At 43.6% G+C, this 24,369-nt stretch overlaps 1 protein-coding gene across 7 annotated transcripts in view; it reads left to right on the top strand.

Annotated features, from left to right (window-relative positions):
• LOC123755258 (putative neural-cadherin 2) overlaps positions 1-24,369 on the top strand; it is an 872,905-nt gene that overhangs the window by 770,564 nt on the left and 77,972 nt on the right. For all 7 annotated transcript variants that reach the window (XR_011229174.1, XM_069327628.1, XM_069327634.1 and 4 more), the window contains one exon: positions 23,399-23,514. Coding sequence is in view for 6 of the 7 variants with exons in the window: in XM_069327628.1 (XP_069183729.1) it covers positions 23,399-23,514 (116 nt within the window). In the remaining variant the exon portion in view is untranslated. The remainder of the gene's footprint in view (positions 1-23,398; positions 23,515-24,369) is intronic.

Below are 24,369 nucleotides of genomic sequence, written 5' to 3' on the forward strand. Positions count from 1 at the left end.
GAAAACTCCCTGAACACTCCCTGAAAACTCCCTGAACACTCCCTGAAAACTCCTTGAAAACTCCCTGAACACTCCCAGTACACCCTTGCCTACAATCCCTGACAGCTCTATGGCCCCCTCACCCTTGCCTCCACTCCCTGACAGCTCTACAAGCCCTCACTCGTGTTTACATTCTATGACGACTGCATAGGTCCCATATCCTGGACCACAATCCCTTATCCCTATTTATGAAGATACGAGATGGGGTAACCGGCTGAGACCGGGCCGATCCGGAGACCCTTATCCCCGTCTGTTGGTCTGTTTTTGTCTGTCTCTCTCTATATCTCTGCTCTCTGTTAGGTGTCTCAGTCTTTTTTTCTGGCTGTCTTCCCGTCTCTGTCTCTTCGTGGGTACCTGGGTCTATGTCTGTTGCAGTGTGTTTGGCTTTGTATATCTGTCCCTCTGTGTATTCCTGTTCCTATTTGTCTCGCTCTGTTTGTGTCTCTCTGTGTGCCTGTCTATCTGTCTCTTCCTCTCTCTTCTCCCTCCAATCGCCTTATTTCTCTCTCTCCACTCTTCCCCCCCCCCCACACTGTCTCTCTCTTTCTCTCTATCTCTCTCTCTCTCTCTCTCTCTCTCTCTCTCTCTCTCTCTCTCTCTCTCTCTCTCTCTCTCTCTCTCTCTCTCTCTCTCTCTCTCTCTCTCTCTCTCTCTCTTTCTCTCCCTTTCTCTCTCTCTCTCTCTCTCTCTCTCTCTCTCTCTCTCTCTCTCTCTCTCTCTCTCTCTCTCTCTCTCTCTCTCTCTCTCTCTCTCTCTCTCTCTCTCTCTCTCTTCTCTCTCTCTCTCTCTCTCTCTCTCTCTCTCTCTCTCTCTCTCTCTCTCTCTCTCTCTCTCTCTCTCTCTCTCTCTCTCTCTCTCTCTCTCTCTCTCTCTCTCTCTCTCTCTCTCTCTCTCTTTCTCTCTTTCTCTCTCTCTCTCTCTCTCTCTCTCTCTCTCTCTCTCTCTCTCTCTCTCTCTCTCTCTCTCTCTCTCTCTCTCTCTCTCTCTCTCTCTCCGACTCTGTCAAGCAGTACGAGCTGGAGTTCGGATTCTGATGATCGAGAGGGTTGTGAGCGTGTTCTAAAAAGGTATATGACATCATGAATACATATTACAACAAATTATGATAGTTAGTGTTTATAAGATGTGAATATTCGTGCACAGTGCTCTATTTTACACTAAGTAAGAACTAAGACAAGAAAATATCCCAACTTCAGTTAATATGATATTCAATGAATCGTTGTGAGGGTTAATATTGGTATCGTGTCAAGTGGCACTCGTTTCACTTATGTCAACCCAGACCCGACCATGTTATGCATGTACTCTACAGGATGCGAAGTTGGGTGAGAGTGCCCCCAAGCGTCTGGCCTCGGACGGACAAACACGAGGACAGTTATTTCCATTTATAGATATAGATAATAGATATATACAAATTTATTTCACAGAATTCAGAAACTTGGTTCTCCTCACCCTCTGTGATAACGGGTGAGCGCTCCACTTTCTGGCACAGAGATCCAAGCGCCCCTTTTTTCTCTTCTTGAATCCCTTCTCAGTTGCATTCCATCTCTGCTTGCAAAGGACCTTCTCTTTTCTCCTGTTCCTTCCCTCTTGCTTTACCTGACTGGATAGCCCTCACATTTTTCTGGTCTGTATATCGGCTCTTTTCATCTGTCCTCCGTTGCTTCTGGGTCTGTCTTTGATTTGATTTCGAATTTGTTTACATCCCTCCACGCTGGATATCTTGTTAAAAATATATGTTTATATATTTTTGTCTTTTTAGAGTTATCTGTTGTCCAATATGCCGGTGCCTTGAACCATGTATGAAGCTAGGTGGGAAATGTGTGAATCTTTCCTCCTCACCCAACCACCGCTTTCCCTCTGCCCCTCTCCCTCCGTCCTCCACTGTCCCCTCCCTCCCTTCCCCTCTTATCCTTGCCCAAGTCATCTGTATAGGCAAATACCTTACGTACGAGATCCTCCCTGAAAACCTCCACCACCACCTTTCCCACGCTCCAGCATCCCCTTAAAGATAATATCTATTCCTCATACCGGCGGAGAAAATCCCCGAGATGCCCCAAATCTCACAGATTCCCGCATCATCCTTCACCTGCTTCACTCCAGCCGTCTCTTTCCTGATTACTTTCCTCTCTAGGACATGCTTTGAGCCGTAAACTCCTGTTTGTTAAGTACCTGAATTTACCTGTAGGCCACTATCTCTCTAGTGTCCTCGTCGGTGACAGGAATCTAGTGGCTTGTCAAAGGTCTCTTCAGTGTTGATGAGGATTTTTCCCAATTGGATTTTTTAAATATGTAATGTCTTGGAATTTACGGCTTCGGCAGGTAGGGGGTTCTATGGGTTTATTAAAAACATATGTTGCTTTTAATTCTTCGTCGGTAAAATACCCAAAAACTTGAGGTGGACGGTAGAGCGACGGTATTGCTTCATGCTGGTCGGCGTTCAATCCCCGACCGTCCAAGTGGTTGGGCACCATTCCTTCCCCCCGTCCCATCCCAAATCCTTATCCAGGTCCCCTTCAAGTGCTATGTAGTGGTAATGGCTTGGTGCTTTCTCCTGATAGTTCCCCTCCCTTCCTTCGGTAATATCATAAAACTATAACACTATATTTTTATAAGATAAAATAAGTGGAAACCGCAGAATTTTGATTGATGCTAGTCATCAATTTATGTTGATGACTTTGATGACTTGCTTCTCATAATTGTCTAACGTACTCCTGCAGAAAATAAAAAAAGGCTCTAGAGTACCTAACAAAGTTTTTTATGACAAATCAAAACAATTTTTCCAAGCCAGTGTTTTTCCCTAGTTGTCTCTGAAGGTAAACTTATCTAATTTGAAAATAAATTATACTCTGTTCAAACTTCTCATGAACATCTTGTTACAATAATTAGTTTTTCATCCACTCTCGTGTTTATGGCTGTAGTTTTTTGCGGTGGAGTCTGTACCCTCCCTTCATCTCTCTCGTTATGTGGTTCAGGAGTCTGTACCCTTCCTCCATCTTTCTTCGTCTGTAGTGCAAAAATCTGTATCCCATTCAACCTGTTCTGTTTTAATAACCTTCTCTTTTCAGTTGTTCTGTGTTAGCTGTGAATGAAGCCGAAATTGCTTCTGTTGCCGCAGTCTGTTCCATGGGAGATAACACCATTGCTTTGAAGAGTCATATCTCTGTAGTAGCATCCTTTGTTCTGAACCTTTTCAATATCCACCCTATCATGCTCCTTATTGTTTCTAAGTCTACCTTATTGTGATCTTTAAATGTTAGGTCTTCTGATACTATAATTTTAAGGTGTTTTATTAGATTGCTTCATTACATAAGGAGAACTGCCTTTGTTGTGTATCCTGTGGTCATTTTAAAGCGTTCACTTTTTCGTGTCGAAGTCATTGGAATTTTATACCGTTGATCATCCCGGTGTCTCTGATTTCCTTTCCTTCATCTTTCGTGAAACACCAATATGTCGACGGAATAATTGTAAGTGATGCTGGTCTGTAGTTCAGTGGTTATTTGATGAATCGTTCCATAAATACTGACACCGTGTTAGTCATTTTACCAACCGTCTGGCAGCTTTATTTTTTTTTGTGAGAAGTTGAATTACGGAACGAGGACAAGGAGGGGACTCAAAGGGTAATACAAAGAGAAGCGGTTACAAGTGTTGGAACAGCAATAACTGACCACAAGAAGTGGGAATACAGTGAAGGGACACGTATGGATCTAGACACTGTTTCAACTGTCAGTTTTAGTGTCCAAACTCTGACTGGGACGGAGTGTCTCACCTCCTGCCATTATTAGTTTTATTCTACCTTTTCTCTCACTTCTATTCCAATCTGTCTTTCGCACGGAGGATGCTTGTTTTCTTTGGATTCCTCAGATATCCAAAACAAAACAGGTTCTTGGAACATTACTGTTGTTTTCATTGACTTTCCCTCCCCCCCCCCCTTCCCCGGAAAGGAAGAAAGTACTTCCTTTCCCGCCGTCCCATCCCAAATCCTTATCCTGACCCCTTCCAAGTCCTTTAAACTCGTAATGGCTTGGCGATTTTCCCAATCCCTTCCGTTCCCTTCGCGACCTTCTTTAGTAATCTGTGTTGTACATTCACAGACATATTTATCCTAATGTACCCATGGAGCAGGTCGTGCCTATGTTTAGGGGAAGGGAGGAGGAAGTAGAGGAATGGAAGGGGAAGTAAGGGAAGGAAGGGAAGGAAGGGAAGGAAGAATGAAGTAAGGGAAGGGAGGAAGAAGTAAGGGAAGGGAGGAGAAAGTAAGGGAAGGGAGGGGTAAGTGAGAGTTGGGGCTAAAAAAAAAACCCTCACCCCTCCAACCAATTTACTCCTGATACATAGAGAGGATGGAGAGCCGCTTCGGCACAATATATGTGGAGAGGAGCGGAAGCTGCTTATGTCTGGGTTGTACCAAGAGATTTTACAAAGTCATGGGGTACCAGGAATTACGATGCAATATATTGTTGGTTAATTGTTTAAATCAATGATCGCAAAAATCATTCGTACAGTTCTTGAAAAGAATGTATTGACGAAGGATTCACAGCTTGGAATTACTTAGAGTCCTTCGTGTTTAACAAATTTACTCTATCTCTCTCTCTCTCTCTCTCTCTCTCTCTCTCTCTCTCTCTCTCTCTCTCTCTCTCTCTCTCTCTCTCTCTCTCTCTCTCTCTCTCTCTCTCACTCTCTCTCTCTCTCTCTCTCTCTCTCTCTCTCTCTCTCTCTCTCTCTCTCTCTCTCTCTCTCTCTCTCTCTCTCTCTCTCTCTCTCTCTCTCTCTCTCTCTCTCTCTCTCGCTCTCTCTCTCTCTCTCTCTCTCTCTCTCTCGATATATTTATATATATATATATATATATATATATATATATATATATATATATATATATATATATATATATATATATTAACAAAGCCTTTCATACGACATCTCACGAAAAACTGATAACTTAGACTCGCATGGTACTGGAGAGTTACTTATCATAAGCTGGATTACTGCATAAATTCTTCAAAGTAAATAAAGGGTCAAAATGGAAGCATTGGAGTCAAGTCCTTGTGAGACACCTATAACGTTGAGAAACTCATGCCTCATGAATTGTTTTTAGACCACTGTTGATTAAAATATATTTATATAGACACAGGCTTGTACAGCACCATTAGAAAATTTCCCAATACCATTAAAAAGAATCTGAAGGTTCAAAATCACTGCAAGACGACTCAGATTGATTATTTCAATTGCGTAAAGATTGCGGTATACATTTTATTGGTAAATTGTGTAGATTTTTATTAAAATTTATGCTATATTTACCAAAAAGCAGCTGAATGATCTTGAAACTACAAATTTAATTTATCTATTGACACTCCAACATTTCTAGAAATATCAAGTTGTTAGAAATACAACTTAAGAATGAGTTATATGTGTATAATGGTGAGTCAGACCTAGAGGATAAAAACAACAATTTGTCAGCAAAGAAAGCAGAACGATCCCTAGCAGGTTATACGGAATAATGAAAGAACAACTATCGCCGACAGATGACCAGACATTTTGAGTACTATTAAAGTCCTATCTGAATAACGTATTTACGAGTTGATACAATCACGGAATCTGATTTTACCCGATCCGATCGAGCGAGTCAGGAATATACATATTACGTAGTCAGCAAGATATTCGTGAACTTTTTTGTGCTCTTAGGAAGAACCAGTTATTTTCCGGGAAGGAAACTGGCTGAACCAAATAGAAAACAACTAACGATGCGGCTTCCTTCCCTCCTTGAAGATATGACCTTGAGGCCACTTGATCGAAAGGACAGCGTCGTAATCTTTCTCCCGCAGTGGCCGGATAAAGCAAGGCTAGAATAGTATAGGCTGGGGAAGCGGAAAACTTGGAGAAAGTGAGAGAGTTGGAGAGAGGAAAATAGACAAATAGAGGAAGATAGAGAACAGGGAGAGGAAGGAAAAGAGATCGAAAAATATTAACCAAAAGGGGGAGAGAGACTTGGATAAATGAAGGAAGAAGGTAAATGATGATTTAAAGCAAGGAAAAGCTTAAAAGCTTCTTGTAATTCTTCGACTGAAACAACAAAGTGATCACTTACGCCTGAGAGAAAATAAGAGAATTAAATACTCATGTTTTTAAAAGTTCACAAACAGAATTGAAACTTTCGTCCTTCAGTGAGTTAAAACAACATGCAGGCGATGAGTCACAATAACGTGGCTGAAGTATGTTGACCAGACCACACACTAGAAGTTGAAGGGACGACGACGTTTCGGTCCGTCCTGGACCATTCTCAAGTCGATTGTCAACAATCGACTTGAGAATGGTCCAGGACGGACCGAAACGTTGTTAAAACAACATAATTATGCATCAACAAAGCTCTCTCTCTGTCCCTTGAACCCTGAAATAGTGTATATTTTCTGCCCAACTTGCATTATTGCAATGCATTTTCTAAATGGAAAGTACTCGGATACGAAAAAGAACAATGTCGACTCGAGAAAAACAAAAAATGTCTTAAAAGTTTAGGGAGACTGGATGCAGCTGCTTTAGACAAGGTGCAACAGGGTGTACAATCCTCCAGAGGTAATGGACCGGACGGACTGGCTGGCGGTTTCAGGTTCGAATCGTATATATATATATATATATATATATATATATATATATATATATATATATATATATATATATATATATATATATATGTCGTACCTAGTAGCCAGAACGCACTTCTCAGCCTACTATGCAAGCCCAATTTGCCTAATAAGCCAAGTTTTCATGACTTAATTGTTTTTCGGCTACCTAACCTAACCTAACCTAATTTTTTCGGCTACCTAACCTAACCTAACCTATATAGATAGGAAAACCTAACCTAACCTAACCTATATAGATAGGTTAGGTTAGGTTAGGTAGGGTTGGTTAGGTTCGGTCATGTTTCTACGTTAATTTTAACTCCAATAAAAAAAAAATTGACCTCATACATAATGAAATGGGTAGCTTTATCATTTCATAAGAAAAAAATTAGAGAAAATATATTAATACAGGAAAACTTGGCTTATTAGGCAAATCGGGCCTTGCATAGTAGGCCGAGAAGTGCGTTCTGGCTACTAGGTACGACATATATATATATATATATATATATATATATATATATATATATATATATATATATATATATATATATATATATATATATATAAATATATATATATATATATATATATATATATATATATATATATATATATATATATATATATATATATATATATAATACTTTTTCTCTCCTTTCTTTATCTCTTCCCTCCCGCGCTTCTTTTACTGAAGGTCATATATACCCAGCATCGACCCCTCACCCATTAGACTGATTGACAAGCATTCTAGTTACAGCGACCCAATGTACACTATTTGCAGTTCCATAAACCTTTAGGGGGGGACAAAGGCAGTTACATTAAAGCAGCCCTGATCTGCTGCTTTACGTAGCGCCTTTGAGAGTCTTCGGTGGCCTAGGGAACAGACGCACGCTAAGGAACCTTAACGAGGGAACAAGATCTTAAAAGATCTCGCGATTTTCTGTGGTTTTTTCCACCTTTCAGGAGACGAAACTCGAGTATTTACTTTCTCATTATGCACTGAAAGATGTATAACGTAATCCCGGGACCTGAGAATCTTCCCTATGAAGAGACTGTCAGAAATCTCAATTTACATTCCCTCTAGAAGCATTTGAATAAGAGGAATACTAATTGAATTATACAAATAGAAAGAAGGCCTTCTTAATAGGGATGTAACTACCGTTTTAAAAATCTTAACCTGAGTTAGAAATAGAAACAATGGAATCCAATTTAAACAGATTACATTTTGTTTTTTAAATCTATCCACTTCTTCTAAAAATTGGAATGCTAATCTGCCGAAAAAGTTTCAAACTAGCAATATTCACCGTTTCAGTGCCGACAGTAACTCAAAATAACTGGGCTAAAACTTAGACACCCAACCCACACGGCTGAAAATAGCAACCCGTCCGCAGACCAAGACCATTCAATCCAGCGGTCGACCCCAAAGATGCATTCATAAATTTTAACATTCTGTTCATTCAAAACAGAACTTTTATCAAATATAAATTAATATTATTATATATTATCCCATTTAGGCAATGGTTAGGTTAGGTGTTTAGGTTCTGTTGGCGATTATTTGTATTTACGGTACGTGGGTGAAGCATTTACCAACCCGTCCTCGACTCAAGTCCATTACATCCAGCGGTCGACCCCGCAGATGCATTCAGAAATTTTTACATGCTGTTCATTCAAAACGGAAATTCTCTCAGGTATATATTAATATTATAATATATTAGCATATTGTGCATATATAGGCATAGGTTAGGTGTTTAGGTTCTGTTGGCGATTATTTGTATATGTAGTACGTGGGTGAAGCATTTACAGTGTTGTGGTTCAAACAAAATTCGTCAGTGAAGCACTTAATTGCTCCGGAAGTATTCGAACGAAATCAGTTGAGTCGTGTGTAAACCGTTTTCATTCATCAACAGGGGGTTTGGCAGATGCATGGAATCACTTTTGGGTCTTTGTTTAGAGGACGAGCTGACACAACTGATGACGTCCGAACTCTTCCGGAACAAGTGCTTCGCTCAAGTCCTCTGTTAGAACAACAATTCTATAAATACTTCACCCACGTACTTAATAATCCAAATAATCGCCAACAGAACCTAAACACCTAACCTAACTTAACCTACGCCTAACTATATATAGGCTTTTTATGTTTAATAATATTAAATTATATATGAAAACAAACCAATTTTTAATACACAGTATGTTAAAATTGATGAATGAGTCTGGGGAGGACGGCCGCTGCTTTAACCAGCCTAGTGAGAGGACGGGTTGTCTGGGGAGGACGGCCGCTGCTTTAAACAGCTTAGTATGAGGCCGGGTTGTACCATACCCCTAATTACACTGAACTCTAATATTATATAATAATATTTATTTATATATTAGAATAAACCTTATTAAAATACACATGTTAAAATTGATGAATGAGTGTGAAGGAGGTGGGGGGGGGGGGGGGGGGGGGGGGGGGTGGTGGGGGTGGTCGGCCACTACTCTAACACGCCAAGCTTGAAGACTGGTTACCCACGTTCTTTAATATTAATAACTACCAACAGAAATATAACTTAACCGGAATTTCCATCGCAAATCTGCCGAGATCGGTTTAATGGGATTAGGTTGTTAATCTGTACAAAATTTTATTATACACAGAGTTGATGTCAAGCTTGAGCATCGTGTAAAAACACCTAAGCTTGCTGGAATTCTGAAGGAGATGTATATAATCACTGTGTTTCTCAGGAATCTGCGAATGTCTAAAAGCGAATCTATCTGAACGTAATTTAATACTGAGTAATTAATTTCGAACGATAAAAAGCTGGAGGAATACTAATTAGCTTGTCAAGTCTCATTGTGATTTGAGATCAATCTTGTTTATTTCGATAATTTTCCTGGATGAAAGAAGAGAGAGAGAGAGAGAGAGAGAGAGAGAGAGAGAGAGAGAGAGAGAGAGGGGAGGGAGAAGGAGAGGGAGGGGTATCGCTCTGTCATAGTAATATTAATTATTATGTGTCTCTCTCTCTCTCTCTCTCTCTCTCTCTCTCTCTCTCTCTCTCTCTCTCTCTCTCTCTCTCTCTCTCTCTCTCTCTCTCTCTCTCTCTCTCTCTCTCTCTCTCTCTCTCTCTCTCTCCCTCCTTCCCTCCCTCCCTCCCTCTCTCCCCGCCTCGGTCTTCTGCACAGTCTCTATAGACCATATACACCAGACGAGAAAATAAGACAACGCTGCCTGAGGCAATAGCTCGGGTGGCCCTTGTCGCATAAAACACGCGCTTATCACATCCAGTTTAACTGACCATTTTCAGGAAGACAGAACTGCATCTTGTGGTCCGCCTATCTCAAGTTGGGCTAGCCACGAGCGACATGGCCGTTGTAAAAGCCTACAGTCCCATTCTGTGGCATATTTCCTGGCACCAGATGCACAAATGAAATCTCAACAGCGTGATGTAATTGAGAGGCAAGAGGCTTTGAGGCAGGCAAGTGGAATCGAACCTGCGTCCTGGGACACCACAGACGCACGGAATATCTATTCGGTCACAGTGTACTTAAAAGCAACACAATCTAGAGATGAGTTGGGTGGCAATCACCGGCCGAGTCGGACGTGCCTGAGATCCCTCTGCTACTGGTTGGTGTTTCCGTTAGACAATTGCTGGTTGTCCTGCCTGGTGGTAGTTTGCCATTGACAAGGTAACTGTTTTCAGTCTCAGTATGGGGACTTGCGTGCCACCGCTGTGGAGGAAGGAGTCGGCTGGGCTGACCTTTCCCTGTCGTGTGAATCTTGGTGTAGTTAGCAACACTCTGTTTGATGTTATGAAAATGAAAATTAAAGATCTAGTGGTCTTCAGGTCGTTCATGATGACAGGGTGGTTGTGAAGTTCGCCGAGAGTGGCTAGTTACAGACTTCTATCGACCAGTTTGAGACGACGCCTCGCCTGGCCACCAGTGTTAGTTGACATGCCTGCTGTGCTCCTGGTTGTTGGCGGCTGAGTTTGGTGTCTGGTCATTTGGAGGAGCCGCTTGCGGGGGCCTGTGTCCGAGTGAGCCCTGAATGATAGGGGCGTCTCCTATCATTCATGGCTCCTCCCCTGTGCAGCGGTCGTTGATCATTGGCCTGGAATTCTCCGGAGTGGTGGACTTCCAGACTGTGGACGTTACCTTATTTGATGTGTTAAGTGTTGCCGTAGCTGACGTCGCTGGGGGTTCAACTTATTTCCAGTCACTGTGCTGTTGTCAAGTTTGGTTCCCAGCTTATCTACAGTGATTTTGTACGGGCGGTACTTCCGGGTGGAAGGAGGAGAAGCAGTGTGTGGTACCTGGCGTTTCTGGGGATGTTCTGGTTGGGCAGACTGTTGTGTTTGGGCCTGTACCTCCTGTGGTTGTGGCGGTGGTGCTGCGTGACCATGGGAGGCCTTCCTATGTTTCTGGAGCATCTCCTATGGTCGAGATGGAGAACACTGAGGATCTGCGTCCGGCGTCCAAGTGCCCGAAGAAGTCGTCAGTTTCGTCGCCGCCTCGTACTAAGACTTGGGTGGATGTTGGTGAATTTACAAATTCCTTGTCCTTTGGCGAGGAGACTGGTGGTGCGTCTGTGGCCCCAGTTGTGCCTGTTGATGGTCCGTCCGTGGCGGTGATGGAAGTACACGTCGGGGTGCCAGTTGCGGAAGCGGGGGTTTCGTTGCTGGCTCCTGTGTCCCACCCTGAGTCCTTGAGTGTGGGTTTCCCGGAGTGGGAGGGGGTTGTTCCGCCGTGTGCGTCGGATGATTCTAGCCGAGATTTGGTGCTGGTGCTTAAGGAAGCTGATTAAGCTTCTGCAAAGGGCCGCACGATGGGTGGCCCCCATCGTGTGGCCCTTTGTGTCGCTGCCCTCCGTGGCTCTGTCCTCTGTGTCTCGTCCAGCCATGCTGCCGCCTCCTTTGCCACAGACTACATTCTTCTGTGCTGCGGCCGCTAGTGCCGTTGACCTCTGTGCACCAGTCCCCCGTGCTCCAGTCCTCCATTCTGCTGCCGCCCACCCTGCCGCAGTCTGTGGTTGGGGGGTGGGGAAGTCTCATGTTGAAGGTGCCAGACTGTATGGTTTGCCCTGGTAGCTCGCGTGATGGTAGCCCCCCGACGGACGAACAGTGGGCTGTGTGGGATACTTATGAGTTGACGTATCCGTATGAAAATTATTCAAGGAAGTATCATAGTTATGTTTCCTAATTCTGTTTGTGTTGTGTTTTTGTTTGTTTTATATAGTTTTTAAGTAGTATTGTTCCTATGTTTTCTCTGTTTCTGTTTCGTGTGATTTGGTGAATGTTATGACAATCCAGTGCTTCTTTTCAGTGCTTATTTATGTCTGTTTGCTGTACTTTTAAAAGTAAATATAAAGTATGAGGGTCGGGAGGTGCGGCAGAGCAACGGTCAAGGCTCTTTGACTGTGAAGAATTTGAGTGTAGAGTTTACGTACGTGTCTATTAAGAACCCGCCGTATGAGATGCCTGAGGATGTTCTCTATCGGGCTCTTGCCAGGGATGGGAGAGTGGAATTTATTCTTGTGTGTAGGCACATGTAGGTTCTGGGCGAAGAGAGGCTGATTTCATGTTGCCTGTCGGCGGTGGGCCGCTTAGCCTGAAGCGCCGGAAATTTGGGGGGTTCTCTTAAGAATATCCTAGATGCACGGGGGAGAAAGCAAGTCAACCACCAAATCACACTTTGTGGCCGTACATTGGTTCCCTGGTTCATTGGTCCCTGGAAACATTGGTTCCGTGAGTTGCAGATGATAAGCCTGATGGAGGGGACTTGTCTGTGATGGATGATGGTGTCTCTGTACCTTGTGACAGTGGTTTGCCGCCTGGTGGTACACAGGATGAGGCTTGGTGGAGTGTTCTGGAGAGGGAACAGAAGCATTCGGCAGGGAACACTTTGGTAGTAATACTTCGGAGGAGTTCTGTGATTAAGTCGGCCGATGTGGCTCCCTCCCAGGAAGTTGCGGAGGCTAGAGTTGTGGAGTCTTCTGTCCGGTGCGATGCGTCGCCGGTGCAACCCGTTCTCGCACTTTCTTACAGTCAATATTGACTTATTTAATACGTGCATATGTGACATACTAAACATACTAGTTTACCTTGAAAAGCTTCATAGAAAACACCGACCTTACCTAACCTTCTTAGTATGTTAAGATAAGCATCTTATTGCTTCATAATTACAATTATTACTTAACCTATACCTATAATAGGTATACCTGTAATTACAATTATTACTTAACCTATACCTATAATAGGTATACCTATAATAGGTTAAGTAATAATTGTAATTACGAAGCAGTAAGATGCTTATCTTAACATACTAAGAAGGTTAGGTAAGGTCAGTGTTTTCTATGAAGCTTTTCAAGGTAAACTAGTATGTTTAGTATGCCACATATGCACGTATTTAATAAGTCAATATTGACTATACGAAAGTGCGAGAACGGGTTAGCCGGTGAGTGGTGGTAGTGTTGTGTGAGTGTGGTGCTCTCTCCGTTTTCTTTTCTCGAGGGATGTGTGGTGGAATTGAGCGACGTTGAATGTCAATGGGTTGAATTGCCGTCTGAAGTAGTATCAGATTTTGTCAGTGTCCCACTAGCGCCTTGAGGTGTTGTTGGACTACTTCGAAGTGAAGTGTTACTGAACCCTCCTGTGTTATCCAAGGGCGGCACGATGATATTGCTGGCGAAACGGGCGAATGTGGTTGTGGCGAGTTCGGAAATAGATGACTGTGGTAATGTAATTTTGACGCGGGTGTCGTTTATGGGTTCTGTGTTTCCCCAGTTGAATATTTGTGTACCCTCAGAAACGTATAGACGGCTTGAAAGGGAGGGAGTCGTTCGCCGATGGCCTTCTATATTTTTTGCAGAATGACTTGCAGAGAATAATTTTTGGGGGTGACTTTAATTGTGTTACATCAACACTCGTTCACAAGCGTCTGTCTCTCCTGCTTTGGTTAGGACGCTGCAGTCTGTACATTACTGTGATGCCTGCTTCATTGCAGGTGTTGTCCCGGCCTATTCTTTTGTTAGTATGAATTGTGGTTCTCGTCTTGATAATGTATTTGCACAAGTCTTATGTGCAAATATAATAAACTGACATTCTTTTCAGTTTTTTTGGGATCATAGTATGGTGGTGGTGGGGGTTCTTGGTAATGAACAGATGAGGGTGGTTAGAGGGTGGTGGACGCTAAATTGTAGTTTGCTTCAGTGCCTGCTTGTGTTAGAGGACTTTGGTGTGTTGTGGGAAGCACTAGTGAAGCAAAAGGCAGACTCTGTGTGTCTGCTGGATAGGTGGGATTGGTGTAAAATGGAGTGCAAACGGTTCTTTGTTCGCTTATCGAAGCGTCTTGCGGTGGAACGATATGGTCTTCTGAACTTGTTGCGGGCTCGTTTGCATCAGGTTGATGAGCTCATGGACCAGAGATTGGACAGGTTTGATGAGATTGTATTGATGACAAGGAATATAAATGGGTTGTGGGACGAGGTGGCTCAGGGGTCTCCATGTTCATCTAATGACATCTGATCGTTTATATGGTAAGCAAGTATCTGCACACTTATTGGATAAAGTCTGCTAGGTGCTCTACCACGGATATTCGAAGAGTGGATTGTAGGGGCCTCACTAGTCCTGATGAGTTGGTGTGTTATGTTCAGGAGGAGTTGGAGGGGGTTGTATCAGAAGGTAGAGTGTGTCTCGGCTGATTGTGGGTATTTTCTTAGTTTTTGCCAAAATGTGTGGTTTATTGAGGACAATGTACCTTTACTTCAGGAGTATATGGATTGGAAAATTTGGGAGATTATTCAGCTGGGAAGGCTCCCGGGTCTGATGGGTTGCCAGGGAATTTCAATGGTTCCTTATTGGGAATGATCGGGTCGGACTTTTTTGGAGGTAATGCGGTATAATCTGCGGCGTGGTGTCATTAGTAGGTTTCAATCTCTTGGTATTATTCAACTCCTTCCAAAATCAGGGGATGTGCAGCTGCTCTCGAATTGGAGACCGGTGTCTCTCCTGAACCAGGACTATAAGATTCCCTCCAAATTGTTGGCGATTAGGCTTCAGTTGGTTTTGGCAAAGTGTATTTCACCTGTGCAGCTTTGTCGTGCTGCAGGTAGGTCGATTGTTCACTGTAATAATTTGTTACATGATGTGATTTACTTTCTTTCGGGAAATGTTGTTCCGTCGGCTATGATCAATATTGATTGGTCCAAAGCTTTTTATAGGGTGGATATGGGTTTTGTGTTTCAGGTAATGGTGAGGGTTGGGATCTTCTCTTGAGGTTATCTTGAGATGATTTCGGGGCATTAGTGTCCCCGTGGCCCGGTCCTCGACCAGGCTTCCACCCCCAGGAAGCAGCCCGTGACAGCTGACTAACACCCAGGTACCTATTTTACTGCTAGGTAACAGGGGCATAGTGTGAAAGAAACTCTGCCCATTCTTTCTCGCCGGCGCCCGGGATCTAACCCGAGACCACTGGATTACAAGTCCAGCGTGCTGTCCGCTCGGCCGACCGGCTCCGGGATCGTGCCGCAGTTTGTCTCTTGGGTCAAAATGCTGTATAGTGGTTGCCAGAGTAGTGTATGTATTAACGGGGTGTTGAGTGCACCTTCTTCACTTGGGAGGTTGGTCCGGCAAGTTTGCCTCCTTTCTATGGTCCTGTTTATTCTGTTTCAGGAACCTCTGTATTTGGCTTTGCGGTCTCATCGTTCTATTGTGCTGCTGCATCTTCCGGATGGATTGTTGATCTCAGTTGTATGGTATGAGAATGACACGACTGTATTGGTCTCCACGGAGAAGTCAGTGCTGGTCGTACTAAATGTAATGGCTCGGTTTCATCAGACGACGGGGCGGTTATTAATCGGGAGAAATCTTGTATGATGGGGCTTGGTGCCTGGTGTTCTCAGCCTTCTTGGGGGCGTTCCTGGTTCCCAATTGTGGATTCGATTTGCACTCTTGGAATCCGGTGGTGTAAATCGAATGCTATGTCGTTGTTGTAGAACTGGGAAGCGGTCTCTAGAGGGGTATTGGGTTTAATTTCGTGCTTGTATGGGAGGAGATTGACTATGTTTCAGAGGGACTGCTTCTTAACTGTAAGATTCTTTTCAAGATTTGGTACGTTGCACATTATTTTCCACTGAGCCAGAAGCTTGTGTTGGTCATCAATAAGAGGGCTCTTTCGTTACCTGTAGTGTGGGACATATCACCCGATACGTTGGTGTACGTTTTGTTTGCCAACATCGCGAGGTGGGACTGGCTTGTTGGATATTTATCATAAGGCTTTGGCGATATTTTTTGTCAATTTTCGGAAGGAGCGCTTGGAGGGGGACGGTGTTTTCTCTTTGGGATTATATTATTGTATGATGCACGTTAGTTCTTTGTTGAGGTTGCCGTTGTGTACGGAGATGGCGTTTCTATCGCCATCATTTTATATTTGTGCTATTGACGTCCTTCGGAGGCATTGTCGAGTGGAGAGGTTCTGACGTTTTCCAAGTCAGAAGGTGTGTGGGCAGTTGTGTTCTTTCCTCGCCCCTGCGGTGGAGGGCGCGTTCCCTCATTTTGATTGGTTGGAGGTGTGGTGAACAGTCCATATGAAGTTTCTAGCTCTATTGCAGAGAGAATTCTTGTACCGATATTTACACGAGTCGTTGGCGACTAACGAGCAGCTTCTGATGTTGGGGATTAAGGATACTGACAGGTGCAACTTTAGTGGAGAGGTGGAGAATGCATATCATGTACACACAGAGATGCATCAAATGAACAAATCCACAAGGGCCATAACGAGGATTCGAACCTGCGTCCAGGAGCATCCCAGACACTGCCTTAATCGACTGAGCTACGACAGGGTAAAAGAGTTGAAACCGAAGTTTCAACTCTTTTACCCTGTCGTAGTTCAGTCGATTAAGGCAGTGTCTGGGATGCTCCTGGACGCAGGTTCGAATCCTCGTCACGGCCCTTGTGGATTTGCTCATGCATATCATGTGTTTTATTTTTGGCCAATTCTGCCGAGGTTGGTGGATTTGTTGACTGGAACGATTGTGCGTTTCTGCAGGTTGTCGTTTCGTGTTAATCTTTTACGTTTCTTGATATTTGATTTTCAGGCTCCTTGTAGGAAGGTCCACAATACTGTACTTTTAGTTTTATCGGATTATCTTTATTGTGTGTGTGGGTTTGGGGGAGGGAGGGGATTACGGTGAATAGAATGCTGGAGTTTTTTGAAGAGTCGTTCACGTTACTCGAGTTGGGAATTACGTTGGATGTTTGGGGAGGGGCTGATAGATCATTTTACTGGCAATTATGTGCATTGGGGGTAGTGCATGTTGGTTATGTTGGGTACTGCGGCGTAGCTCTGTCCTTAAATCATTTGCTTCATGGTGAGGGGTGTTATGTTCCGTTGTGTTGAGTATATAGGGTAGCTTTATTGGTTCTACATTTTTGTACATGGGAATTCTACCTGTGGTTTGACTTTTCGCTTCGTTGGGTTGATGGACTCAGGGTTCCGTAGGTCTGTTGCTGTTTGTTCTAGAAATTTTATGTTTTACGGGACTTTGATGAGTTTCGTTTGTTGTTCTTGATGTGTATGGGTCGTTGTCATTTTGTTGGGCTTCTGTTCTACTAATTGTGTGCTTGGTACTGTTGATGTATTTTTGTATTATACAGTTCAGGTGGAGCTTTGTTGTGAGTTGTGCTTAAGGTTCAGTCTTTGCGTTTTTGTTTGTCGAAGGTTGTCATAGTTGTGTATAGCTGGGGGAGTTCTTTTGTCTTGTGTGTGTGCAGGGGATGCACACGACATGACTGATTTTGTGTGACTTTCCATTCCTACTGTTTTTTTAAGGTTGTGTGACATATATGTGTTTGTAAGTGTATTGTAGTGATGGGTGGTACTGTGTCTGAGAACCATACGGATGTGTAGGGTTTTGTTTCTGGTATGTTTGATGGTTTCCTTATATGTCTTTTTCCCAATGTCGCGATTCCCTGTTGGTTCCCCCGGGTGCTGAGTGTTTCCTGATAATCAATGTATATGTGTAAGTTACGGAGTTCTGTGAGCTCCGGCGGCCTTGTTCCCGGTGGAGGGAAGTTTATGTTCTATGGTCACTTGGTTCTATCTGTTTTCTCCGGGTTCGGAGTGTAATGTCTGTGTTTTTCATGTTGGATTATGGGTTCATTTTTATGCTGCCCGACCTGTGTATAATGTACTCATTGTAAACAAAATTTTGTGTTTGTATGTGTCTTATAATGTGTCATTGTAGATATGTGCGTGGGTATGCTTATACGATTGGGTGCATACAATCCCTTGAGAGGGTTTCATGTTCAAGGATTGTGTGAGGCCGTATTCGTTAGTGTCTTGTTGTGTACCTGGCTGTGTTGTGTGTTGAATCTACCGTGGGCCTGTTGGAATTGGTTCCGTATCCAGCACATTGTAACACTGAATTGGATTGCCTTTAATATACTGTTAGGGGATTTTGGGTTTGTACATGGGGGTCCGTACGTGTGTGTACGGTTCTGCTCCGCTTGTGTCTTGGTTACTGTTTCCGTTTTATTGTGTTGTGTGAATTATCTTTTGTGAATTTATATTTGTTAATTTGTATACTGTTAAACGTCCCAAGTTCTGGGTGGTGTGTGGTAGCATGCATCTGCTAGGTATTAGTGAATATATATATATTTTGTACATACTTTTCGTTTTAAATAAATAAATGGTTTGGCGGCAACGAGCTAATACCCAATCTAATTTTTGCACTCAAAATTCTGAATATTCGTATCAAGGAAACTACTGAATTGGGGCTATGATAGACAGCACCTAATAGTTCATGCCAAGCAGCTCCTATTGGTCCACTCGTGACAGCTCCGGTTTATAGCAAACCACTTCTACTCAAGTACTTATTAATCTAACCCGTCCTCACACTAGGCAGTTTAAAGCATCGGCCGTCCTCTCCAAACGCATTCATCAATTTTAACATACTGTGTATTAAAAATGGTTTGTTCCCATATATAGATTAATATTTTGTATGCATATAAATTTTATGTATAGTTAGGCGTTGGTTAGATTAGGTGTTTAGGTTCTGTTTGCGATTATTTGCCATTTTAGTACGTGGGTGAAGCATTTACAGCGTTATGGTTCGAATAGAATTCGTCGGTGAAGCACTTGTTCCGGAACTGTTGAACATCAACAGTTCCAGAACTGTTGTGATTCCAGTGATTCCAGGCACCCGCCAAACCCCCTATTTATGAATGAAAAACGGTTTACACACGACTCACAACTTATTTCGTTCGAACACTTCCGGAACAAGTGCTTCAGTGTCGAATTTTGTTCGAACCACAACACTGTAAATGCTTCATCAACGTACTACAAATACAAATAATCGCCAACAGAGCCTAAACACCTAACCAAACCTAACCTAACCTATGCTTATATATGCACAATATGCTAATTTATTTTAATATTAATTTATTTTTGAGAAAATTCCCGTTTTGAATGAACAGCATGTAAAAATTTATGAATGCGTCTGTGGGGGTCGACCGCTGGATGTAATGGACTTGAGTCGAGGACGGGTTGCAACAGTTGTGAGTCGTGTGTAAACTGTTTTTCATTCAAACGGTTTGGCGGGTATATGGAATGGATTTTTGGCCTTTGTTTAGAGGGCGGGCTAACTCTCAACTAATGATTTCCAAACACTTTTGGAACAAGGGCTTCGCTCAAGTCCTCTGTTTGAACCACAATTCTATAAATGCTTCACTCACGTACTTCAAATACAAATAATCACAAATAAAACCTAAACACCTAACCTTTCCAGTGCCTAAATGTGTACAATATGCTAATATATAACAATATTAATTTATGTTTGAGAAAAGTTTTGTTTTGAAGGAACAGCATGTTAAAATTTATGAATGCGTCTTTGGAGTCGACCGCTGGATGGAATGGACTTGGTTTGAGGACGGGTTGAGTGTTTACATTTATTAAACGGTTTATTAGCATAGAAACTTCCCAATTATATATTATCATCGTTTATAAAAAGCCTCCTAGTATTTCTGATCTCATAAACTGATTAATATATGTAAACAAAGACGCCAAAGATTGAGAAAAGATGTAGAGGCTTCGTAAGTAATTGGGAAACTGCCTGTTTCATTCCAGGTCCAGGAGGTTGGCAAAGGGTCGTTTGGTGTTTCGTAAATTAAAAGGAGAATGCGTTTTTTTTTTTTGGGGGGGGGGGCTGAATCTCCCATCGTTGGATGCGGGGTCTTGTATTATGGAAAGTTTGTCCGCTGGCCTCTTGGTCGTTTACGGTTTGGGCGAATATTACATTCTTTAAAGGTGGTGTTAAGCCGTCCGTCCTCACCCTCCCCCTCTCTCTATCGCTATTCTGCCCCACCTCTGTGAGTTCTTCCCAGCTCGTGTTCTTTCTCACCACCCCGTGTCCTTTCTCACTACACCGTGTGCTTTCTCACCATCCCGTGTTCTTTCTCACCACCCCGTGTTAATCCCCACCATCCCGTGTTGTTCACCACCCCGTGTTCTTCTCCACCCCGTATCTGTCAATTACGCAAAGTTGAGGCGTCGGACTACGCATAAAGTTGCAACTGCACCTTTTTCCAAGCCGGAACTTGGTTAAATTGAGCATCCGTCAGGTAATTACAGCTGCATCAACATATGGAAACGTAAAAAATGCAACTGTTTTCCCTCACCAGCAACGCTAAACACCCAATTGTTTTGCCTAACCAGAAATGTTAGAAATGTTACTGCTTTACCTACTCTGAAATGCTAAAAAAGAAACCTCTGTTTTGTTTTAATTTGAACTAAAACGTAGCATTTTTAGCAGATTGGTCGATTGCGTTAAACAAAATGCGACGTGTTGAATATTTCTGGCACCACTGGTGTGTGTGTGTGTGTGGGGAGTAATCTGGAATAAATGATTCACATATCAAGTAACTGTTGTGATCACTCAGACTGTTGGGGGTCACTACAGGTCATCAAACACAGAGGCAGGTGATTTCCGCCTTAAATACTTTTTTTTTGGAGAGTCTAAACTCCAGATCATTATCAGGAAGGTCCAGCTAATTCACCAACCCGAATTGCCTGAGGTGCTAACATAACAGAGGGATTCGCTGCTCTTCCTCCAGGGGGTGTGGTTGTGTCGGCTTGGCCCCGCTGTTGCTGCCAGGAGTGTGCGGTGTTTGACTGTTGCAGGTGATGTGACGGGTGCCCTGTGGTTGTGAGGACAGGAGGGATGGAGTTGCCATTGCCTCCTGTAAAGCGGTTATTGACGGCTGGATTAGAATTTTCCGGCTCTGAATTACTCAGCGGTGGAGGTGGTATTGTCTGATCTCCTGCGAGTTGATGTGGCTTCCATCGGGTGCGTCCAGGTCATCTCTGCTCATCGGGAAGTTTATTACAGCGTATGTGTTCGCGGCCTTTGTGGGCCGTTTTGCTGGGCGCTCATTTAGGTTGCGCAAGGGTGCTGGAACTGTGGTCGTGTCGGACCGCAGCAGCGCTACTACTTATGTAAGTGTCCACGGTGCACCTTTCAAGTTCCCTGATACCTTGCCGTGCCGTTATTTTGGGCAGTTTGGCCGGGTGTTGCACATTTGGATGAATGTGATTTCATCTGGCCGACTGAAGGGTGTGTCAAATGGGTCCCGGACACTCACGATGAGGCTTACGTCTGTCGTCCCATCTTCGGTGCTCCTGGTGATATATTATATCCGAAGTTTTTATGCCAGTCAGCCGCAGACCTGTTTCCGGTTGGCTTGTCGGGCTATCAGGCTGCTGTTTACCGAGCGGGCACCATGGAGCCCACAAACCTGTTCCGGGAGGAGGACTTCCCTCGTCTAGAGGTTCCAGAGGACTCTGTTAGTGGTGAAGTCCTGCACCGTCTGGAGATGTTAAGCATGCATCAAGTGAGGGGCCGGCCCCCTGCTGCTCCCCCCTGGGTGGTGATGGGGGCCTCAGGGACGTGGTGGGTGTTGTCTCTCCTCCGCCTCTCAATTCTCCAGTTGCTGTGTCTTCCAAGGTGGACTTTGGCGGTGCCTTGTCGCACGCTGGGGGGATATGTGCGGTGCGTGTCTCTGTGGATATCCATGCGATACCGTCTGTGATGGTGTGTGATCTGGTGCCTCCGGTAGTCGAAGCAGCTGCGGTGTTTGGTGATCGTGAGATGCGGGACCGTGTGCGGCCTCCTGGTGGTTCTGCTGTGGCGCCTCTGAGGGTTGTAGACTGTTCGAACGACTTGTGCCCAGTCTCGAAGCGCTCGCAGAGGGCTCCTAGTTTGTCACCCCCTCGTTGTGTCACCTGGGCCGACGTGTTGGACTATGCGGATTCGTCATCTTCTGAGGATGATGGTGGTGATTTGCCAGGGGCTCTTTCGGGGCCTGCTAGTGGTGAGCTCGTTGAGGTGGTGGGTGACCACTGTTGTGGGAGCAGGGAATGGTGTGGGGGGGGGGGCATCAGTTCCTGCCCCTGTGCCACTTCTCGCGCTCCCATGTCTGAGTTCCCCAGATTAGGGGGTTGTGGCTCCTGATGTGAGCGTTGGTGTGGCCCGTGACTTGGTCGACGGTTGAAGAAGGACGCTTGCTGGGTGGACGCTGTCATCCAACCCCCTGTGCAGCTGTCCCCCATGCAGCAGCCCTCTGAGTTCCAGTCTTCTGTGCTATGGCCGCCCGTGCCCCTGCCCCCGGTGCCACAACATCCCGAACTCCAGTTTTCCGTCGTGGTGGCGGGCCTAGTGAGGCCTATCCCGGAATTTATACACTGCCGCAGTGTCTCACTTGATGGTATCTAGCGAGGATTGGGCTATGTGAGAGGGGTACTGTGAAAAATATCCTTATCTTCAGTTTCCTGATAAACATCTGCAGTCCTGAACTCGTTCTCGGCTGTTAGTGTTGTGTTCCTGTTGTATTTAGCTTTGTATAGTGTTTGTGTACTATTAATGTTCCTGTTTTCTGTGTTATCTCTATTGTATGGTTTTGGTCTGTTGTGGCGCTCCACTGTCATATTTTTTTTTTTTTGTCTTTTTATGATTTTGTTTATGATATGTTCTTGTTGTATTTTGCTTTGTATAGTGTTTGTGTAATTTTGTTCCTATGTTTTCCTTGTTTTATGTGTTGTATGGTTTGGATCTGATTGTGGCACTCTGGTGCCTTATTATTTTTATGTGATTATTTATGTATTTGTTTATACCTTTATAAAAAAAAAAGGTAACAGCCTGTCCTCACACTTAAAGCTCCGCCATTTTAACGTTTTCAACCACAGCCAGAATTTCAGGGATATATTGCTAGGTAAAACACCGTATTATGGACTCTGGACTAATGATGATCCTCCTGCTTTCTTTAATATGCTTTTCTTTATCCTCCAGGCTATGCTATGCACCTTGTTATCTGTTTCCACTTTTTCCCATGTGCACTTATCCATTTTAATTCGTCCTCTTGTCGTTAATATCTTTTTCATAATTTCACCTTTCATTTTATTTCCTTGACTGGATATCTCCTCAATCTTTCAACGCTGTCCACCGTCACCTACAAATATGTCCTTTCCTGTCCTCTTGCTCTACCTCGATCCCTCTCTCTCTCTCTCTCTCTCTCTCTCTCTCTCTCTCTCTCTCTCTCTCTCTCTCTCTCTCTCTCTCTCTCTCTCTCTCTCTCTCTCTCTCTCTCTCTCTCTCTCTCTCTCCCTCTCTCTCTTTCTCTTCCCAGAATTCTATTTTCAACAATTTACCGTCTCTTTATTCTTGTTCTCTTCTCCCCACGGCCTGATTCTCCTCTCTCTCTCTCTCTCTCTCTTTCCCCTGACAGGCGAGCCGGTGGAATTCAAGATCAAGGAGGGCAACGCGGAAGGTCTCTTCTCCCTAGATAGCGCCAGCGGGCGTCTCTTCTCCCTGCAGCCACTAGACTATGAAGAGCAACAACAGGTGGGTTCGACCCTCAAGCGGTGGTGGGACTTATTTAATATGGATTATTGGCTTGGAATTTTACCGCGGTGTTTTATCTTTAAACTTCCGACTCTCATATTTTGGAACATTTCCTAGCTGGGTAGCTGATGCTAGAGCTATTATTATGAATATTATTACACAGATAAATCACATTATTTTGATATGTAAATGAGAAAATACACAGCAGCCGTGTTAAGGATTCTAACCCATGTGCCGGGTGTTCCCAGACGCACGCTCTAGTCGACTACACCACGACATGGTCATAAGAATTGTAACCTGGGGCACTACTGCACTCTCGAGGATATCCGCCCAGCGCATAGGTTCGAACCCTCATCACGGCTCCTGTGGGTTTTGTCATGAATATTATTTTCAACGTTTTTGTGGCCACATTTTTCCAATTTTCTGTCCATTTCCCTTTGAAATTTAGTCGAGAATCATGTTGCTTGTTTTTTGTTTTATAAACGTTTTCTAAATTTCAACCGTTCTGTTCTCACATTTAATTCCAAAAATTCAATTTCGAAAAGGTATAGAATACTCATGACTGCTATTTTGTATATTATGTTAATAGGAAATTTTAGTTTTGAAGCCACCTGTTGCATTACTCGAATATTCTTTATAGACTTTCTTGTATACCCGAAATTCGGAATGATTTTTTTTGAAGATCATGTGTGTGTGAATATATTCCTTAATCTGTGAATATACATATGTGCACAGTTATATAGACCCAAAATGATGCCATGAAATTTGACTGGTGTGCCGAGATAGAGCGATACAGGGAGAGCCATAGTTCTCTAAGCTGTCCAAATTGAGTTGTAATTAGTTTTGAATTGGTAA

Source organism: Procambarus clarkii, chromosome 20 (assembly GCF_040958095.1).
Source record: "Procambarus clarkii isolate CNS0578487 chromosome 20, FALCON_Pclarkii_2.0, whole genome shotgun sequence".
NCBI lineage: Eukaryota > Metazoa > Arthropoda > Malacostraca > Decapoda > Cambaridae > Procambarus > Procambarus clarkii.